Source organism: Heteronotia binoei, chromosome 2, assembly GCF_032191835.1.
Source record: "Heteronotia binoei isolate CCM8104 ecotype False Entrance Well chromosome 2, APGP_CSIRO_Hbin_v1, whole genome shotgun sequence".
In the NCBI taxonomy this organism is placed as follows: Eukaryota; Metazoa; Chordata; class Lepidosauria; order Squamata; family Gekkonidae; genus Heteronotia; species Heteronotia binoei.
The window spans coordinates 56,409,729-56,424,157 of record NC_083224.1 but is presented as its reverse complement, the minus strand read 5'-3'; the positions used below and the strand labels follow the sequence as shown (position 1 = coordinate 56,424,157).

The following is a 14,429-nucleotide window of genomic DNA, read 5'->3' as shown; positions in this document are numbered from 1 at the left end:
CCCCACCCAAATCTGTTGATATCTAAATCCGCAGATCAGGACTACACAGAAAGAAAACAAATATTTTTGCAAACATGGGGGACTCCTCAGATTTGCAGAAGAGGAAGTGCAGACAATGCTCTTACCTCCTCTTCCTCTGAAAGTGGGCCTGGGGGTAGGGGGAGGAAGTGCAGACAGTGCTCTTACCTCCTCTTCCTCTTCCTCTGTAAGTGGGCCTGGGGGGTAGGGGGAGGAAGTGCAGACAGTGCTCTTACCTCCTCTTCCTCTGTAAGTGGGCCTGGGGAGTAATGAGAGGAAGCCTAGCTGTGCCCAGCAGTAGTCATAGGGGGCCTCCAGCAGGCCTGGCAAGAATTGCACTGGGCTGTCTGCTGAGAGCAGTGATAGCGGGGAGGGAAGCCTCAGCTGGCCCTCTGAGAGTTGTGCTGGGCTCACTGCTGAGAGTGGGGATGGGGAGGGTGAAAGAAGCTGCACTGGGTCCTGCAGTGGTGGTGATGGTGAGGGGGGTGACCAGGAGCTGCACCTGGCAGCAGCAGGGGTAGAAGAAGGCTAAGAGGGGGAAGAGATTCCCCCCCCCCCCTGTGAGTATTGTGGATTCCCATTTGTGTTTTCATAATTTCAAGATGTTGATGTGAGTGGTTAATTTTGCTTCAGTAATTTTTTAAAAAGTTACTGGATGAACACTTCTGCACCATCATGCTGAACAAATAGTCACAGAATGGTATGCTTATTTGTGAGAATTTGTGTGATTATCACCCATCGCATTCAGTGATACATCCCATAGTTAACAGTTGTGCAAGAAAGTTTGGTACAATAATAAGGAATTTTCTGTTTAGGGAACTATTGCATTTCTGCAGCTGTAAAACACTGCACATCTATTGTGCAAATAGAAGGAAAATGTATAGCAGTCAGAGGTCCATGAAATTGGATACGGTACCTGTAATATTATTCTGAGAATTGCAGGGATTTTCGGGAGGAGCCTGGGCAGTTTGATGTAACCCAGTTGGCTGAAGGCCAGAGAGTGGCATCTAGGTCAGCTGCGTTTCATTTCTTATGGCTGTCTTAAGTGCATGGCTGTTGTTACAAGAGCTGGTCACAGCAAATCTTTTCTTGAAAAAGTGAAAGGGTTTTGGGAGAAACAGGCTGGGTAGTTAATAGCCTGGAATCTCTAGAAAGGCTTGGCCTCATGGGTCATAAACAGAATGGATGATGCTTGGGGCTGACCTGACAATGAAGAATGTAACCTCTTTCTCACCTTGCCCCTCTTATCGCCATTCCTAAATTTGCTGCCCACTTGATCTTCTGTCCTTCTTCTGTCTCTCCCTGGACCTTGTAGAAATCACTGTAGCTTCTCTGTGTTTTGTTGTCCCATCATTCTTTCATCCTATCTTATTTATTTATACTGTTCATTCCTCCAGAAGCAATCTCTTTGAACCCAGCATTTTCTAGCTCTCATCTCTGGCTCTTGTCACTGATTACACCTTGATATTGGAATAGTCTTCTTGTTTTTAATTTTGAAGAAAGCCTAAAGATGATTTCTTTGACTTCCGTGTACTGATGTTTTCAGCTTTTCCTCTTTTGTTTTATATTTAAAGTGTAAGTTAGTCTTTGAATACAGCCTTGTCTTGATTTCATCTTTATTTTGTATCTTATATTTCAGTTACTAAATATTATACACTTCTGTATACTTTGCAGAAGGGAGCACTTCAAACGTGTACTTTTCCTGACCCAGGCTATGTTCTAAAAGAGGGATTTGTGCCAACAGGTAGAACCATGGGTTGGATCCAGTGTTGCCTTTTTGTTGATGTGAGCAGGGTTTTTTGGGTTTTTTTAGGAGGAAGGCACAGGAACGCAGTTCTGACTGGGTTGGCTGGGTTCTGGATAGGTAGGGGTGTGTGGCCTAATATGCAAATGAGTTCATGCTGGGCTTTTTCTAAAAAAAAAAAGCCCTGTGTGAAACATTGGTGACATCAGGGGGTGTGTCCGAATAAGCAAATGAGTTCCTGCTGGGCTTTTTCTACAAAAAAAGCCCTGGGTGTGAGTAATCTACTACTAGTGGAAGAGGACATTGCTGTGAGCAGTTAACATTTACACTGAGATAGGTTCAGAGCACCGTGGCGCAGAGTGGCAAGGTGCAATATTTCAGTTCAAGCTCTGGTCATGGCCTGAGTTTGATCCCGGTGGAAGCTGGATTCAGGTAGCTGGCTCCAGGTTGACTCAGCCATCCATCCTTCTGAGGTAGGTAAAATGAGTACCCAGCTTGCTGAGGGTAAAGTGTAGATGACTGGGGAAGACAATGGCAAACCACCCTGTAAAAAAGTCTGTTGTGAAAACATGATGTGATGTCACCCCAGAATCAGAAATGACTGGTGCTTGCCCAGGTTCTTAGTAGCCTGCATAACTTTCTGTTAGCACTCAGCAATCACAGTGTTGCGGCTGTTATTCTCTTGGCCACCTTAACTGAAACTTCCTGTTTTATCTAGGGACCTATGGTGCCCTTGTTTCCCATGTTCCCACCTGAACCAAGAAAGCTGATTCCTGAGGCTGTGGTATTAACATATACTGCTGGCCTCTTATAAATTAGGGTTACCAAACTTTAGGATGGGGCTTGGAGATCTTTTGGAATCACAACTGCTCTCGAGACTACAGAGATCAGTATTCACAGAAGAAATGGCAGCATCAGAGGGGGGACTCTATGGCATCACATCCTTAGCCTTCCCAGATGCAACCCCCCCCCCCCAATTCTGTAGGATTTTTCCAAGCTGGGCTGGGCAATCTTGCCGCTGTCACCGCTGCATTAAGGAGGGGAAAGGGAAAGAAATAACCCTCTTCTCCATCTTCAGTTAGCTTATGGAGGAGACTTGAAGGATGCTTTGGTTCTCTTCTCCCTTCTCAGCTCAGTGCAGCACAGGAGGCTACTGGTGTATGCTGGTACTATCACCTCCAGGAATTGGCTTCCTGGGGTTGGACAGATTATTCAGGGGATGTGAAGGTGGGAAAGCTTCACAGTCCTGGTGCCCAAAGTAACAACATCCCTCACATTTTTCTGCTTAAGAAACAGACCATAGTGTAACTCTTTCTAAATATTACTGTACTTTTATTGATGGCTGTTTGGATCCAACCCCATGACTTTAGGGGGAGCATATCTTTTCTTTTTTGCTGCAGACTTTTCTGTGGTAGAAAACGCAAGCTGCTTTTCAAACTAAACAACAATTTGTCTCTTTGCAAATGCTCTTCTGTCCACAGAAATTAACTTCTGTGTTGGGGAAAACACATGCAATTTGTAATATGAATGGAAGACTGGGTGCCTTTTGCTTCCATGGTATGCACAGCCAAATCACCACTGTGTGTACTAGATTAGCCTCTAGGTTTGAAGAAATAACATCTCTTTGTTGTTTATTCTAGGGTTTCATGGCGATAGACAAGGGCTGTGGACATATTTTAAGGTCTTTCAGGGCTGATAGTTTGCAGGTCTGAAGCTAAGGAGTTAATTGGGGTGGTGTTAGGTTAATGAAATTTTTGTGGCCCTCTGAAGTGTATTGTGAACTTGCTTAAGAAGCACTGTAAATCTGCAAATACGTGTGCAAACAGCAAAAAAGTAGGTCATACTTTTGAGACCTACTAACCTTAACAGTTAGCATTTTAACTGCATCTCTCATACTGTGTTCCAAGTGGCTTTGATTGGGCAGCAGGGATACATTCTCCTCCTCCATGCAGCTGTGGATGTACTTGAATTCCCACCATTTTGTGCATTGCACAGTGCCTGAACAAGAACAAATTACATGAAGCTGAACAAACTTCAGATCCTGGATCTCTGCTTTAATGGGACCAAAGAGAGAGAGTATGTGACAGTCTTAAGGTCACCCAGTGGACTTCCGTGACTATGTGGGGATTTGAACTTGGCCAACACTTTAAGCTCTCAGCACTCACCAAGGTTCTGCTAGCAGTCCAGTAATATGTCTGGCTTCATATTGTGTTCAAGAACTGACTTTCTTGTGTTCAGATGATTGTTGGTGTGTTGTTCTGTGAGATGCATCATAGTTTGAAATGACATATTTCATGAGACCATTTTTTAAATTGTGGAGCTAAAGAGAAGGATTGATAAATCTTAAAGTTCTTAAATTGTTAAATCTTACAATTGTTAGATTCATATGTGAAAATTAAAACAAGGTTATGGTACACACACTTGTACTTGTAGCTGATGTCTGATCTAAACATGATAGATCAGTGGCTTTGATTGGGCAACAGGGATAGCCAAAAGCACTTATCATGATAGCCAAAAGCACTTACCTGTGGGACTTTGCACTCTTGCAGCAGCTAGTTTAAATGGTCACTACCAGTGCAAAGCAAATGAGTGTTATGCTGGTGTGCTAATAAAGCCTGTGTAGTTGCTTTGCACTCAGTTTAAGTGAGATGTTGGGTGTGGGCATGTTGGTATGGGTGAGTTCCTTTGCTTCACCAGCATCATGCTTATGTCAAGCCAAAGGTGGCATATTTGGAGCAGATGTCAAATCCTCACCCCCCCCCCCACCCCCGGAAGAAGGAAAAATGGAGGGTATGCGTTAGTGAAGGGAGTGGTTTGTGCTGTGCTAGTCCTTTAAATATATTATAATTTCAAATGCCAGAACTAGCCACGGGGAGAACTTATGTTTGAAGAGAACTTCAGATGTTAATGTAATTAGAAGCCAAAGTTGGTGCTGGGAAATATAATCTTAAACAGTAATTCTGCCCCAACATCTTTGCTTTTTCTTTCCAGCAGGGGGCCTGAGGTATTCAGGTTATAAGGCAGCTATGTGGAGCATCAGAGTAGCAAATGATCATTACAGTGACAGTGTCACATGTGTTAGGATAGTGTGTTATGTTCTTCCGTTTTGTTTTTTGAATGTGTATAAGTAAATAAAAGCCTTCATGCTAAAGTAATTTCAACAAAAATGATTCCGCTTGTTCTTTTTGCTATGGAAGGACAGTATCATGTTCAAAATGCAAGCATGCAGGAAAGAAAAAAATTGTGCTGGTTTGGAGGGGTGGGTGTGGGTTGTATTTTTATAAGATTTCTTGGCCTGGTCTCTGTATACAGGAAGGTAAGGTAAGAATGTAGTGGCAGAATGAATTTTAGGTGGAAACTAGTGGATTCCAGTTTTGAATGCTCCTTTACTTGAAAAAGCCGTCCTGAAAATGGAAAAAATAGCTGGACTGGGGGAGTGGGGGGGGGGGGGGGAGACTGTCCTAGATTTTTTTTACTACTGTGCATTTTCCCTCCTATTTGGAAGGAATTCTGTTATAACCCACCTAAGACTGAAGTCGTATGGCCCATTCTACCACCTCAGCACATTATTAGCTCATTTTTCTGCTTGTTAGACCAGACTTCTAGAAGAGGGAAAGGGAGAAAAGAAAAAAAGGTAATTCAGATTAGGTTTATCCCAGGACAGATAAACTACTGATTGCTAATGTTCAGAGACTGGCATAACAACATTATGTTACACTATTCTGTCTCTTAAGGCAGTTTACAATAAAAACCATACATGAAGTCAGCCAGCCTAAGAAAAATAACAAATTTATAGGATGAGACGATAGCAACAGCAAAAAACAAAAATTATAGTCTTACGGTCATTCCTCTATACAACACAGAAATTTATCAAACTGTGTAAAAATTCAAGAGCACTGGCTTAAAATGTTGATTTTAAAAAGATAGCAAATCCTAGTCTTCTTCCTTTCACAGTTAATATGAGATGCATTTTGCAGTGTATTGCACTACTCTGAAATTGTACATTTAAGACCATTGACTGTGGCACATGCATCTCACACAACATGGTTTTTCCAATCTAATTTTGCAGATATAGAGAATCATGATCAGTGTGATGTCTGGTAGAAGTCTCAAATAAATACAAAAACATTATAGACTTCACCCCTGTTTCAAGTCAGTCAGTTTCTTTGGAAATATTTTTGGTTATTTTTACAAGTCTGAGAACAGCCAGATGCAGCAGCATATGTTCTGTTTCCTAGGATTTTACTATATGGCTGAAGATAGCTATGCTAATCCATGCCAGGAGCAATGAGTCTTTCTCCTTCCTGAAACTGGCAGGTGTGTCTTGCTGCAACTAAACACTCTCTGAGCTCCTTCAATGTAATATTTCCCTCTGTGGAAGTACTTTTGGAATGATGCCCATGGAGGAATACAACACTTGGAAAATGTTACACTGTATTTGAAAATACACATGGACTTTCCAGAAAGTTAGGTTTTTTTTTAAAGGCAGGAGTTGGCTGAAATTTAGCTTCTTATTTCTACGTCTTTCTTATTAAGTTTATGTGGTTGCTCAGTGCATCATTTTTCGCTTGTATTCGCAGGAATAATTTCAATAGTGTTCCTTGTCCTCTTACATCTCTCCTGTCTGGTAGGAATGCATGGTTGGTCATCAGTTTTGAGTGTCTATTTACTAGTCTCTCTTCCTTTCCACAGATCTGTTTAGATCCTAAGCACACCCTTGTTTAACTTGGGATGGCCACCAGTTTACACTCTTGCTTCTGCTAGTTATCTTATTCTAGAGTGTATGTACACTCATAATGAAAGTGGGTTTTTAAAAAAAAAATGAATCCTAACCTTCCTTGTTATCCAGTGGATATACAAACTTAGTCAGCTCTACAAATCTATAGCTGGATTCTCATGCAGTTACATATGCTTTGTGTAAAATAACGAGCAGTGATCAGTCTGTAATTAATCATAGTCTGTAGATATCTGCTTCTTAGCTTTTGAGGGTGGCTCAACTTCAACATGTAATAATAGGGGGAGAAAGAGGAAGCAAAAAAATTGAATTAAGAACCTGAAAAGTTAAATGGATACAAATTAGGGGGCCTCAGTGTTAAAATCAATAAATGTATAACATAAATATTACAAATTATCAAAAATACATGTATTTATTACAAATTAGTTTAAAAAGAATTCTAGACCCAATTCTGGGCTCAGTTAAAATTACAAATCATACATTGTGCACAATAGGGACCTTATGTGACCCTTAAACAGGTGTATTTCAGCCTACTGGTCTTTTTCAGTGGTCAAGCATAAATGTTACACATAGGCTCAACCAATTCAATACTAATATTAACCCAAATAGGACCAAGTGAAAATTGTGTTCTGATAAATAACAGTGACGCAAGGCGAAGATGTTATATACATGTCTCATGTGGTATCGTCTTGTGTCCAAGTCAGATTCATATAATCAAAATGGTATTTCAATTGTGTAGCTTCCTATTTTGATCCAGAAAATTCATTTTCAAAAGCAAATATGGAGCTGGTGTAAATATAGAGCCTCAATATCTTTCAATGCCTTCCCTTCACTCACTGAGGTGTGTTGCAGCCTAACTTGGCACATCTTCCCTCCTTGAGTCGCCTTCGCTTCACTTGCTGAGGTGTGTGGCCATTGGGGTGCGACTCAGGGAAGGAGGGGATTTGCTGAATAAATTTGACAATACCAATTATTTCCCAAATTCCAATAACATACTGACACTGGGATTTAGGAATATCAGCATATACCAATATTTTTGGGTTTTAGTATACCCAAACCTGAAAAATACTGGGGGTTTTTTTTGGGGGGGGCACACCCCTAGCCAGGAGGCAACATCAGAGGAAGGCTTAGGCCTCTGTGCCCTGTTGTTGGAACTTCAGAGGAACTAGTTGACCACTGTGTGAGACAGAATCCAGGACTAGATGGACCACTGGTCTGATCGGCAGGGCTCTTCTAGTGTCCTTATTTTCTTATGGGAGTTAAATTGCATCATCTATCAGGATGTGCAGTGCAACACATTTTTTTCCTTGTAGGCCATACTTGTTTACATCTCTTACACATGTCATTGCTGACACACTGCTGCAGCTGTCATTCTCATCCGCTAGCTTGCACTGCAGGAGCCTGAAGGGTCTGGACTGACAGGTTGGCAACTGCTGTGTATGAGAGAGTCTCTGTTTTTCACATTATCCCAGGCCTTATTCCTCCAACTTTGTGTAAAGCATTCAGAGGGCTAGTTCTTATGTAGATTGGTTTGTGTACTGCAACATTCAGGTGTCTTTTATTAGTCTGGTTTCTCTTTTGTTTGGCATTTACTCATAACAGGAAGCAAACCCCTTTATCTGTTTCCTTATAATAAAAAGGCATTAAACCCCTATAGTTTTGGAGAGTGCCTGCATTTATTCTGGTATGGAAAGCTGATGTAGAATTGGAACAGGTGACATGCCAAGCAGCCTGTGATATGGATGCAAGTTCTGGAATCAATGTGGATTTATTGACAGTTTTGTTAAACAGTAAAACAGCCATTGTTAAACAGTAATTGTGCATCAGTTCCCATTCAAAGTAATGGAAGCTGAACAGGCCCTATTATTTAATGCACTAGGTATTACATGCAACACCTAAACACTTCATATGCATATGTGATGATAGTTCTTTCTGTTCTTTCTTTGTAGCTGGTGCATTTTAAAGTGCTGACTCACTCCCCAATGTCTGATGCCTCCATCACCTTCGAATGCAAGCCACAGTCCCCTTTTGACAATAGCACAGATCAGGAAGATCTACATGACCTTGTGACAATCTCCAATTTGGCCAGTGTGAGCCTGGCCCAGAAGGACCAGCAGAATGTGGTACCTGGTGTGGTGCCTGATGAGATTGTGCAGAACATGGTGACCTCCCATAATGGGGTGGAGGATGATGGAGGTGGGGGCATTGGAGTGAAGAAGAAACGGAAGAAAAAAGAGGCGGGGCAGCAGGAGCTGAGTGGTGAAAGAGAAGCAAAACCAAAGAGGAAGAGAGAGCCTAAGGAACCAAAAGAACCCAAAAAGCCCAAGGAGCCCAAGAAGTCTAAGGAACCTAAACAGGAGGGTACCAAGAAGCCACGGAAGCCACGGGAGCCCAAAGTCCCAAAGGAGCCTAAAGAAAAGAAGAGCAACTCAGAATCTCCCCCCAAAGCAAGGCCCAAGAAGTCTAGGTTGGTATTAATTACTTTATTTATTTGCATCCGTGCAGGACAGCTGTTTTTTTCTCTTGCGGAACTGCTTAGCTTTGTCCTACATGTTTTGGTCATTTACTAGGAACTGATTTTTGTGATTCCATTTCTTTTTAATGCAAAGCAGAACCCATCCCAGTGGAACATTATGTGAAATTTCTCTGAGCGGAGCCTGTAGTGTGCTTATTGGGCAAATTACTGCTTGCATGTGCCAGATGCAGCCAATTGTATCTCCAACCTGCAGCTTTTCAGACAGTTTTGCTAAATTGCACTGTATGTTAGTTGGCCTGCTGAACAAAGGAAATTCTGGATGGTAAAGAAGTGGCTTAGTACTGTTGCAGAATAAAGGTAAGCTAATGATTTAACATGAGGATGATGATCTAGAGTGGAAGACATATATAGAGTATGGAGAACCCTCCCATTATCCTCCTCTTTGGACACTAGTATACTGAAACCTACAAGTGAGTTTGCTCATAGAATCAGTTGTTAAGTATTGGATTATTTGCCTTATTTATAGCATTTCATTTAGAATCATATTGCTGCCCTTTCAGCTTGTCTGTCAAAGCTGCAGGAGTTCCCATTTTCCTATTACAGAGTAAAGACCAGAAGGGCCTTAATTGTTCTTTTCTGTTGAAGGGAATGAAAATAAATGTTCCCAGTTGGGATTCAGCTGAAAGTCCTCTTCATTTGTAGCCAGTTGGTATGAGAGCCACATCCACATGGTATGATTCCAAGTGACTGACTTATAGGTAGGATCCACAGGGGTGTCCCTCTCTAACATGGGTGCATAATTCACCTGTAACTTGCAAGTACCATACATATATATGGAGGGGAGCCTAAGTCTTGAAGTTTGATTGCATCTTGCAGTAGTGCATGTTTTTGTCTCAAATGTTACATGCCATGATTTGGAAAGAATGAATAAATAAATGATTATGATGAATAACAGCTGAAAACTGTAAGTGCCTGTTGTGTAAGGCCTTTTTATGTTGGTCTTCTGGTGATTATCTGTCCTTCAAATGCAAACAATGGAAATATATAGAAAAACAGGTATCCAAAATTTGAAGTGAAGCCATAGCAAAACTGGGAGGTGAATCCACCCCTAGGTTTAAGTCACTTGACAATGTGGCTTTTCTAGAATTATCGTTGTTGTAGTAGTAATTGTTAGACTTCTGACCCGCCTTCCCCTGCACTTCAGGGCTCAAAGTGGCTAACAACAAATTAAAACCATATCACAATTAGGAATTAAAACAATTTAACATAGTAATAGTCAGATAAAATTAGATGGCAGCGTAGGCACTAACTCAGTTTATCCAAGCGAGGTTGTATAAGCTGTGTGCTTAAAGCTGGTATGCAATGCAATGAATGGTTGGGAGGAGGGAAGTTAACATTCCTTTCCTCAAACTGCCAAAGGATGTTTCCTCTGCATGTCTACATTGGTGTTTGACCATGACAAATGAGATATTTGAAGTTTTTTGTGTTGTTGCCCAAGATAGTGTATTAACAAGCTGGTACCCTTTGAGTGAGTCCCTATATGTGTGTGTGTGATCATGCCATCAAATTGCAGCCGACTAACGACAATCTCATAGGAGTTCAGAGCAAGACATGTGGCTTGCCATTACCTGCCTCTGCATTCTTTGGTGGTCTCCCATCCAAATTCTAATCAAGGCTGACCTTGCTTAGATTCTGAGATATAATGAGAAAGGGCTACTCTGGGCTACCCAGGTTTGGACAGTTGATAATAGGTGGTGGTGGTATTTCAAGACTTTGCAGCTCTGTCTCTTGGCTTTGGCAGAGATGTGTAAACTTTAGTATGGCCCTGGCTGGATTGATTTCAGAATTCACGCACAAAGACAACACTGACTGGGAAACCATGGGATTAACACTTGTTCTTCAAGCTGTGCATTGCAACAGTAAACAATGACCAAGCCTGTACCATATATAGGATTCAATCAATTATCCTAGCATGTGTTGATTTTTGCATCCCTCCCCTGTAATAAGATCCATACAGAGCTCTTTCTTATGAAAGTATTTAACTTGGGTCAAAAAGAAATTTGGCTGTGCCACTCCATTGTGACCAGCATGTTAGATACTTCTGTAGGAATATTACAAGTCCATTTCACCATGGAATGTGCAAATATTCCCCTTCAGTGAGAGGGAAAGAAACAGTTTATATGAAACCATGCTGGTTGTGCATCAGGGCTTTTGCTCCTTGCTAGTCAATCAAACCCTTGTCACATATTGTGTTGTATTGGGTGTTGTTTAGCCAAGCCAGTGAAAAACTGGTCATGCTTGGTGCTTCAAGCATTCAGAACCCTTGATTCACATCCAGTGTGTTACTCCACAGTGCATTTGTAGAAGCAGATAGGTAATGAAAGTTCCTTCCAAACAGGCAGGGTAAAAGCATTCATGCAAATGGGGTAATTGCTGCAGACACTAAGCAGCTGCTAATAGTGGCATAATCTCCTCTAAATTATTTCTAATCACAGCTAGATTCAGCATTCATGAATGGATCAGTTAATTGTGACTACAAAATCAGTGTCTGGGGACCTACCACTAAAGCAGAAGCTTTAGCTTCCATGCATTTCTAGAGTTTCTGATTCAGTTAAAATATGTGTGGCTGGGTCACATCTGCCCTAGAAACTGCTTGGCAAGTTATATTTTACACAGTTGCCAGGCACCTTCACAGAAAACTGGAGCATGAGATCTAGTGAATATGTTGTTTAAAGCAATTATTTGCTACTAGTTGACCAAATGGTATAGTGTATGCTGGCACCAGGCATGTGAAATGAAATGTCTGGCATTTCTGTGTGCCTGCTGAAACAGATGTATTCCAAATAAGGATTGCTTTTAGTGAAAGAACATGAAACCCCTTCATTATCCTTACGTTGTTTTACATAAAGTTTGCTTATGTTTCAAGGTGGGAGTTTTTGAACATGTGGGAAACACTAGGAAATTTGGGTTTGCACTCTGCCAAATTCTGTACTTGGACTTCTTGTTGCCTGGTTTGCTGTTTGATGAGGACAAAATGCTGAAAGTGCATATGCAGAAGGCTCTGCTCTTTGCAGCTCTCTTTCTTTGCATAGGGACTCTGGGACTTTCAGCAAATTCCCATTTTAAAAAAGTATTTAAATCTGTCTTGCAAATAGAGCATTGTAATCACATGAAAGATTACTCACCTATGGCTGATCTCAGGACAAGAAGGAGCTGAAATGGAAATATAATTACAGGCTTGGCTCCGTCAGTCAAAATTAAGGGTTTTTAACATGAAATACCAACTTTGGTTTACCAGAAGTGGTGATGTTAGTCAGTTGTAGGAGAAAGGCAAAGAATCCTGTGGCATCTCTCAAAGATTGTTGTTTATGGCATGAGCATTTGTTAGTTAAGTATTTTAACATGGGGGGGGGGGGGAGATTTTTAACGTTTGGATTTTGGGAAGGGAAAAAAATACTGGTGTTTTGGAGTATTCAGCTCCGCTAATACCATTTCAGGATTTGGCTTTGGGGTTTTTTTGAAGGGGAATTTCAAAATTTAGGAGGTCCATAATTCCCTGTGGAGGCTTTGGGAAGGGGATGAAGTGGAGTGGCTGTTTTCCCACCAAATGACACTAAATTTGTGCAGAGATACCCAAGGGAGAAGGGGCTGAGATGGTAGCACTCTGGGGTCTCTTGTAGCATCTCTTCCTCTTGTGCCACTTCCAGCTTACCTGTTGAACTTTGTAGGAACTGGAGAAGGGGTGCTCAGTATCTTCTGCAATTTCTCCAGCAGCCTCTGGGTCAGTGGGGTGCACTCAAGAGCTGGAAGACTCTTGTCTCCCAGGTTCAGCCCAGATGACAGCTCAGACGACTCCTTCTCTTGCTGCTGAGTTCTGTTAGCTGGAGGAGGGGCATCTTGAGCAGCAGACCTCTGCCCAGTGCCTGCACCTATATCAATCACCTCTGCAGATGTGACTTCCATGGCAACCTCAATGAAGTCCCCATTATTGCACCAGCTGAGTCAGAAAATGGGGTGATGGAAGGCTACTGTGAGGCAGGCCTCCACATAGGTGGGGGGAAAGCCATGGCTCTCCTTCCCTCCATCCTGCTACTCTTCTGCTGAACTTTTCCACCAAGGCCCCACTGCCTCCCCATCCTACTGTGTGGAACTCTTTCAAAACTTCAATTTATTTTATTTTTCCTATCCTACAAGCAAAGTCTTTTTAAAAAGCAAGCTAATCCCTAGTCTTTCTGAGAACTTGACTGCAGATTTTTTGAAGACTTAAAGGCCAGTTTAAACCCTTTAAAAACAAAACAAAACACTTGTCTTGAACTGAAGTTTAGGTGAAGTCTGTCTAATAATTTTTAAAGTATACCTAAACTCTCCATTTTTTAAAAAAAAGACACCTCGCTTATTATACAGAAGACTGCTATCACTGCAAAGGAACTGCAAGGCTATTCCAGCCCACCCAGCAGTATTTTGGAATTCTGACAAAAGCCTTTTTTTTGTGAACACTTACTAGGCTGAAACTTATTTTGTTTGTATTTTTTAAATACCTGAGCCCTACCCATGGCAAACTGTTATTAAAACCTAACTAGAAATTTCCTTCATAACAGTTGTGTTTTTCAAAACCAGCAGGAACTCCCCAAAACCCCATTTAACCATTCCCCCAAAACATAAACAGATCTTTAAAACAACTGTAGAACAAACCAGAAGACTGATAACAGACGGGCGGTTTAAGCCATCCTGGGGATGGCAGGCAGGTAGATCAAAACAGCGCATACACACATGCACATCTGCCTGCCGTCCCCATCCCGCATGCAGCCTGTCCTGGGCCAGGTTGAAACTGCCTCAGAAAGGTACCACTTTCAACGTGGTGCCTAAATTCTGAGGTGGCTCTGAGGCTCTTCCCTGCCCACCTGGACAACTGGGAAGCACCCGAGGAGTGACCGGCAGGCGCATGAGTGCTCTGAAAGCTCCTTCAGGGTGCATGCAGCCCGTCCCTGTTCCAGGGGCAGGCCATGTGCCATCCAGAGGCTCCCGTTTCTGGCCAGCTCACTTCTGGGGCAGTTTGATGTTGCAGCTTGATGTTGAGCCGGCTTTCTGTTATCAGCTGAAAAGTGCCAAAATATAAACTTTTAAAAACAGCAATAACCTTGGAAGCCCCTCTCCCTCATAAACAAGTTTTTTTAAAAATTAAAGTGCAAAGCAGTTAAAATTAAAAATTCTAAAACAGTTCAAGAGACCCCAACAAAACAGCACAAACCTTAAAATAGCAGAAAACAAGATCAAAGAAAACTATTTTAAAAAAACAAAACAAAGAAAACAAAGCCTGCTCCTCCCCCTGCAGAGTGGAGCAGCGGCAGGGGGGCAAGTTGAGTGTGACGGTGGGAGCTGGCAGCGGGGGTGGGGTGAGAGGGAGGCAAGCTTCCCTTCCGCATCCGAACAATTTCAGTGCCAGGGAACCGGTGATC

General features: G+C 42.0%; 1 protein-coding gene across 1 annotated transcript in view; it reads left to right on the top strand.

The window, feature by feature from the left end:
* Positions 1-14,429, top strand: part of CHD6 (chromodomain helicase DNA binding protein 6) — a 128,876-nt gene that overhangs the window by 51,926 nt on the left and 62,521 nt on the right. Inside the window, exon 5 of the mRNA XM_060231026.1 lies at positions 8,447-8,964. Coding sequence (XP_060087009.1) covers positions 8,447-8,964 — 518 coding nt within the window. The remainder of the gene's footprint in view (positions 1-8,446; positions 8,965-14,429) is intronic.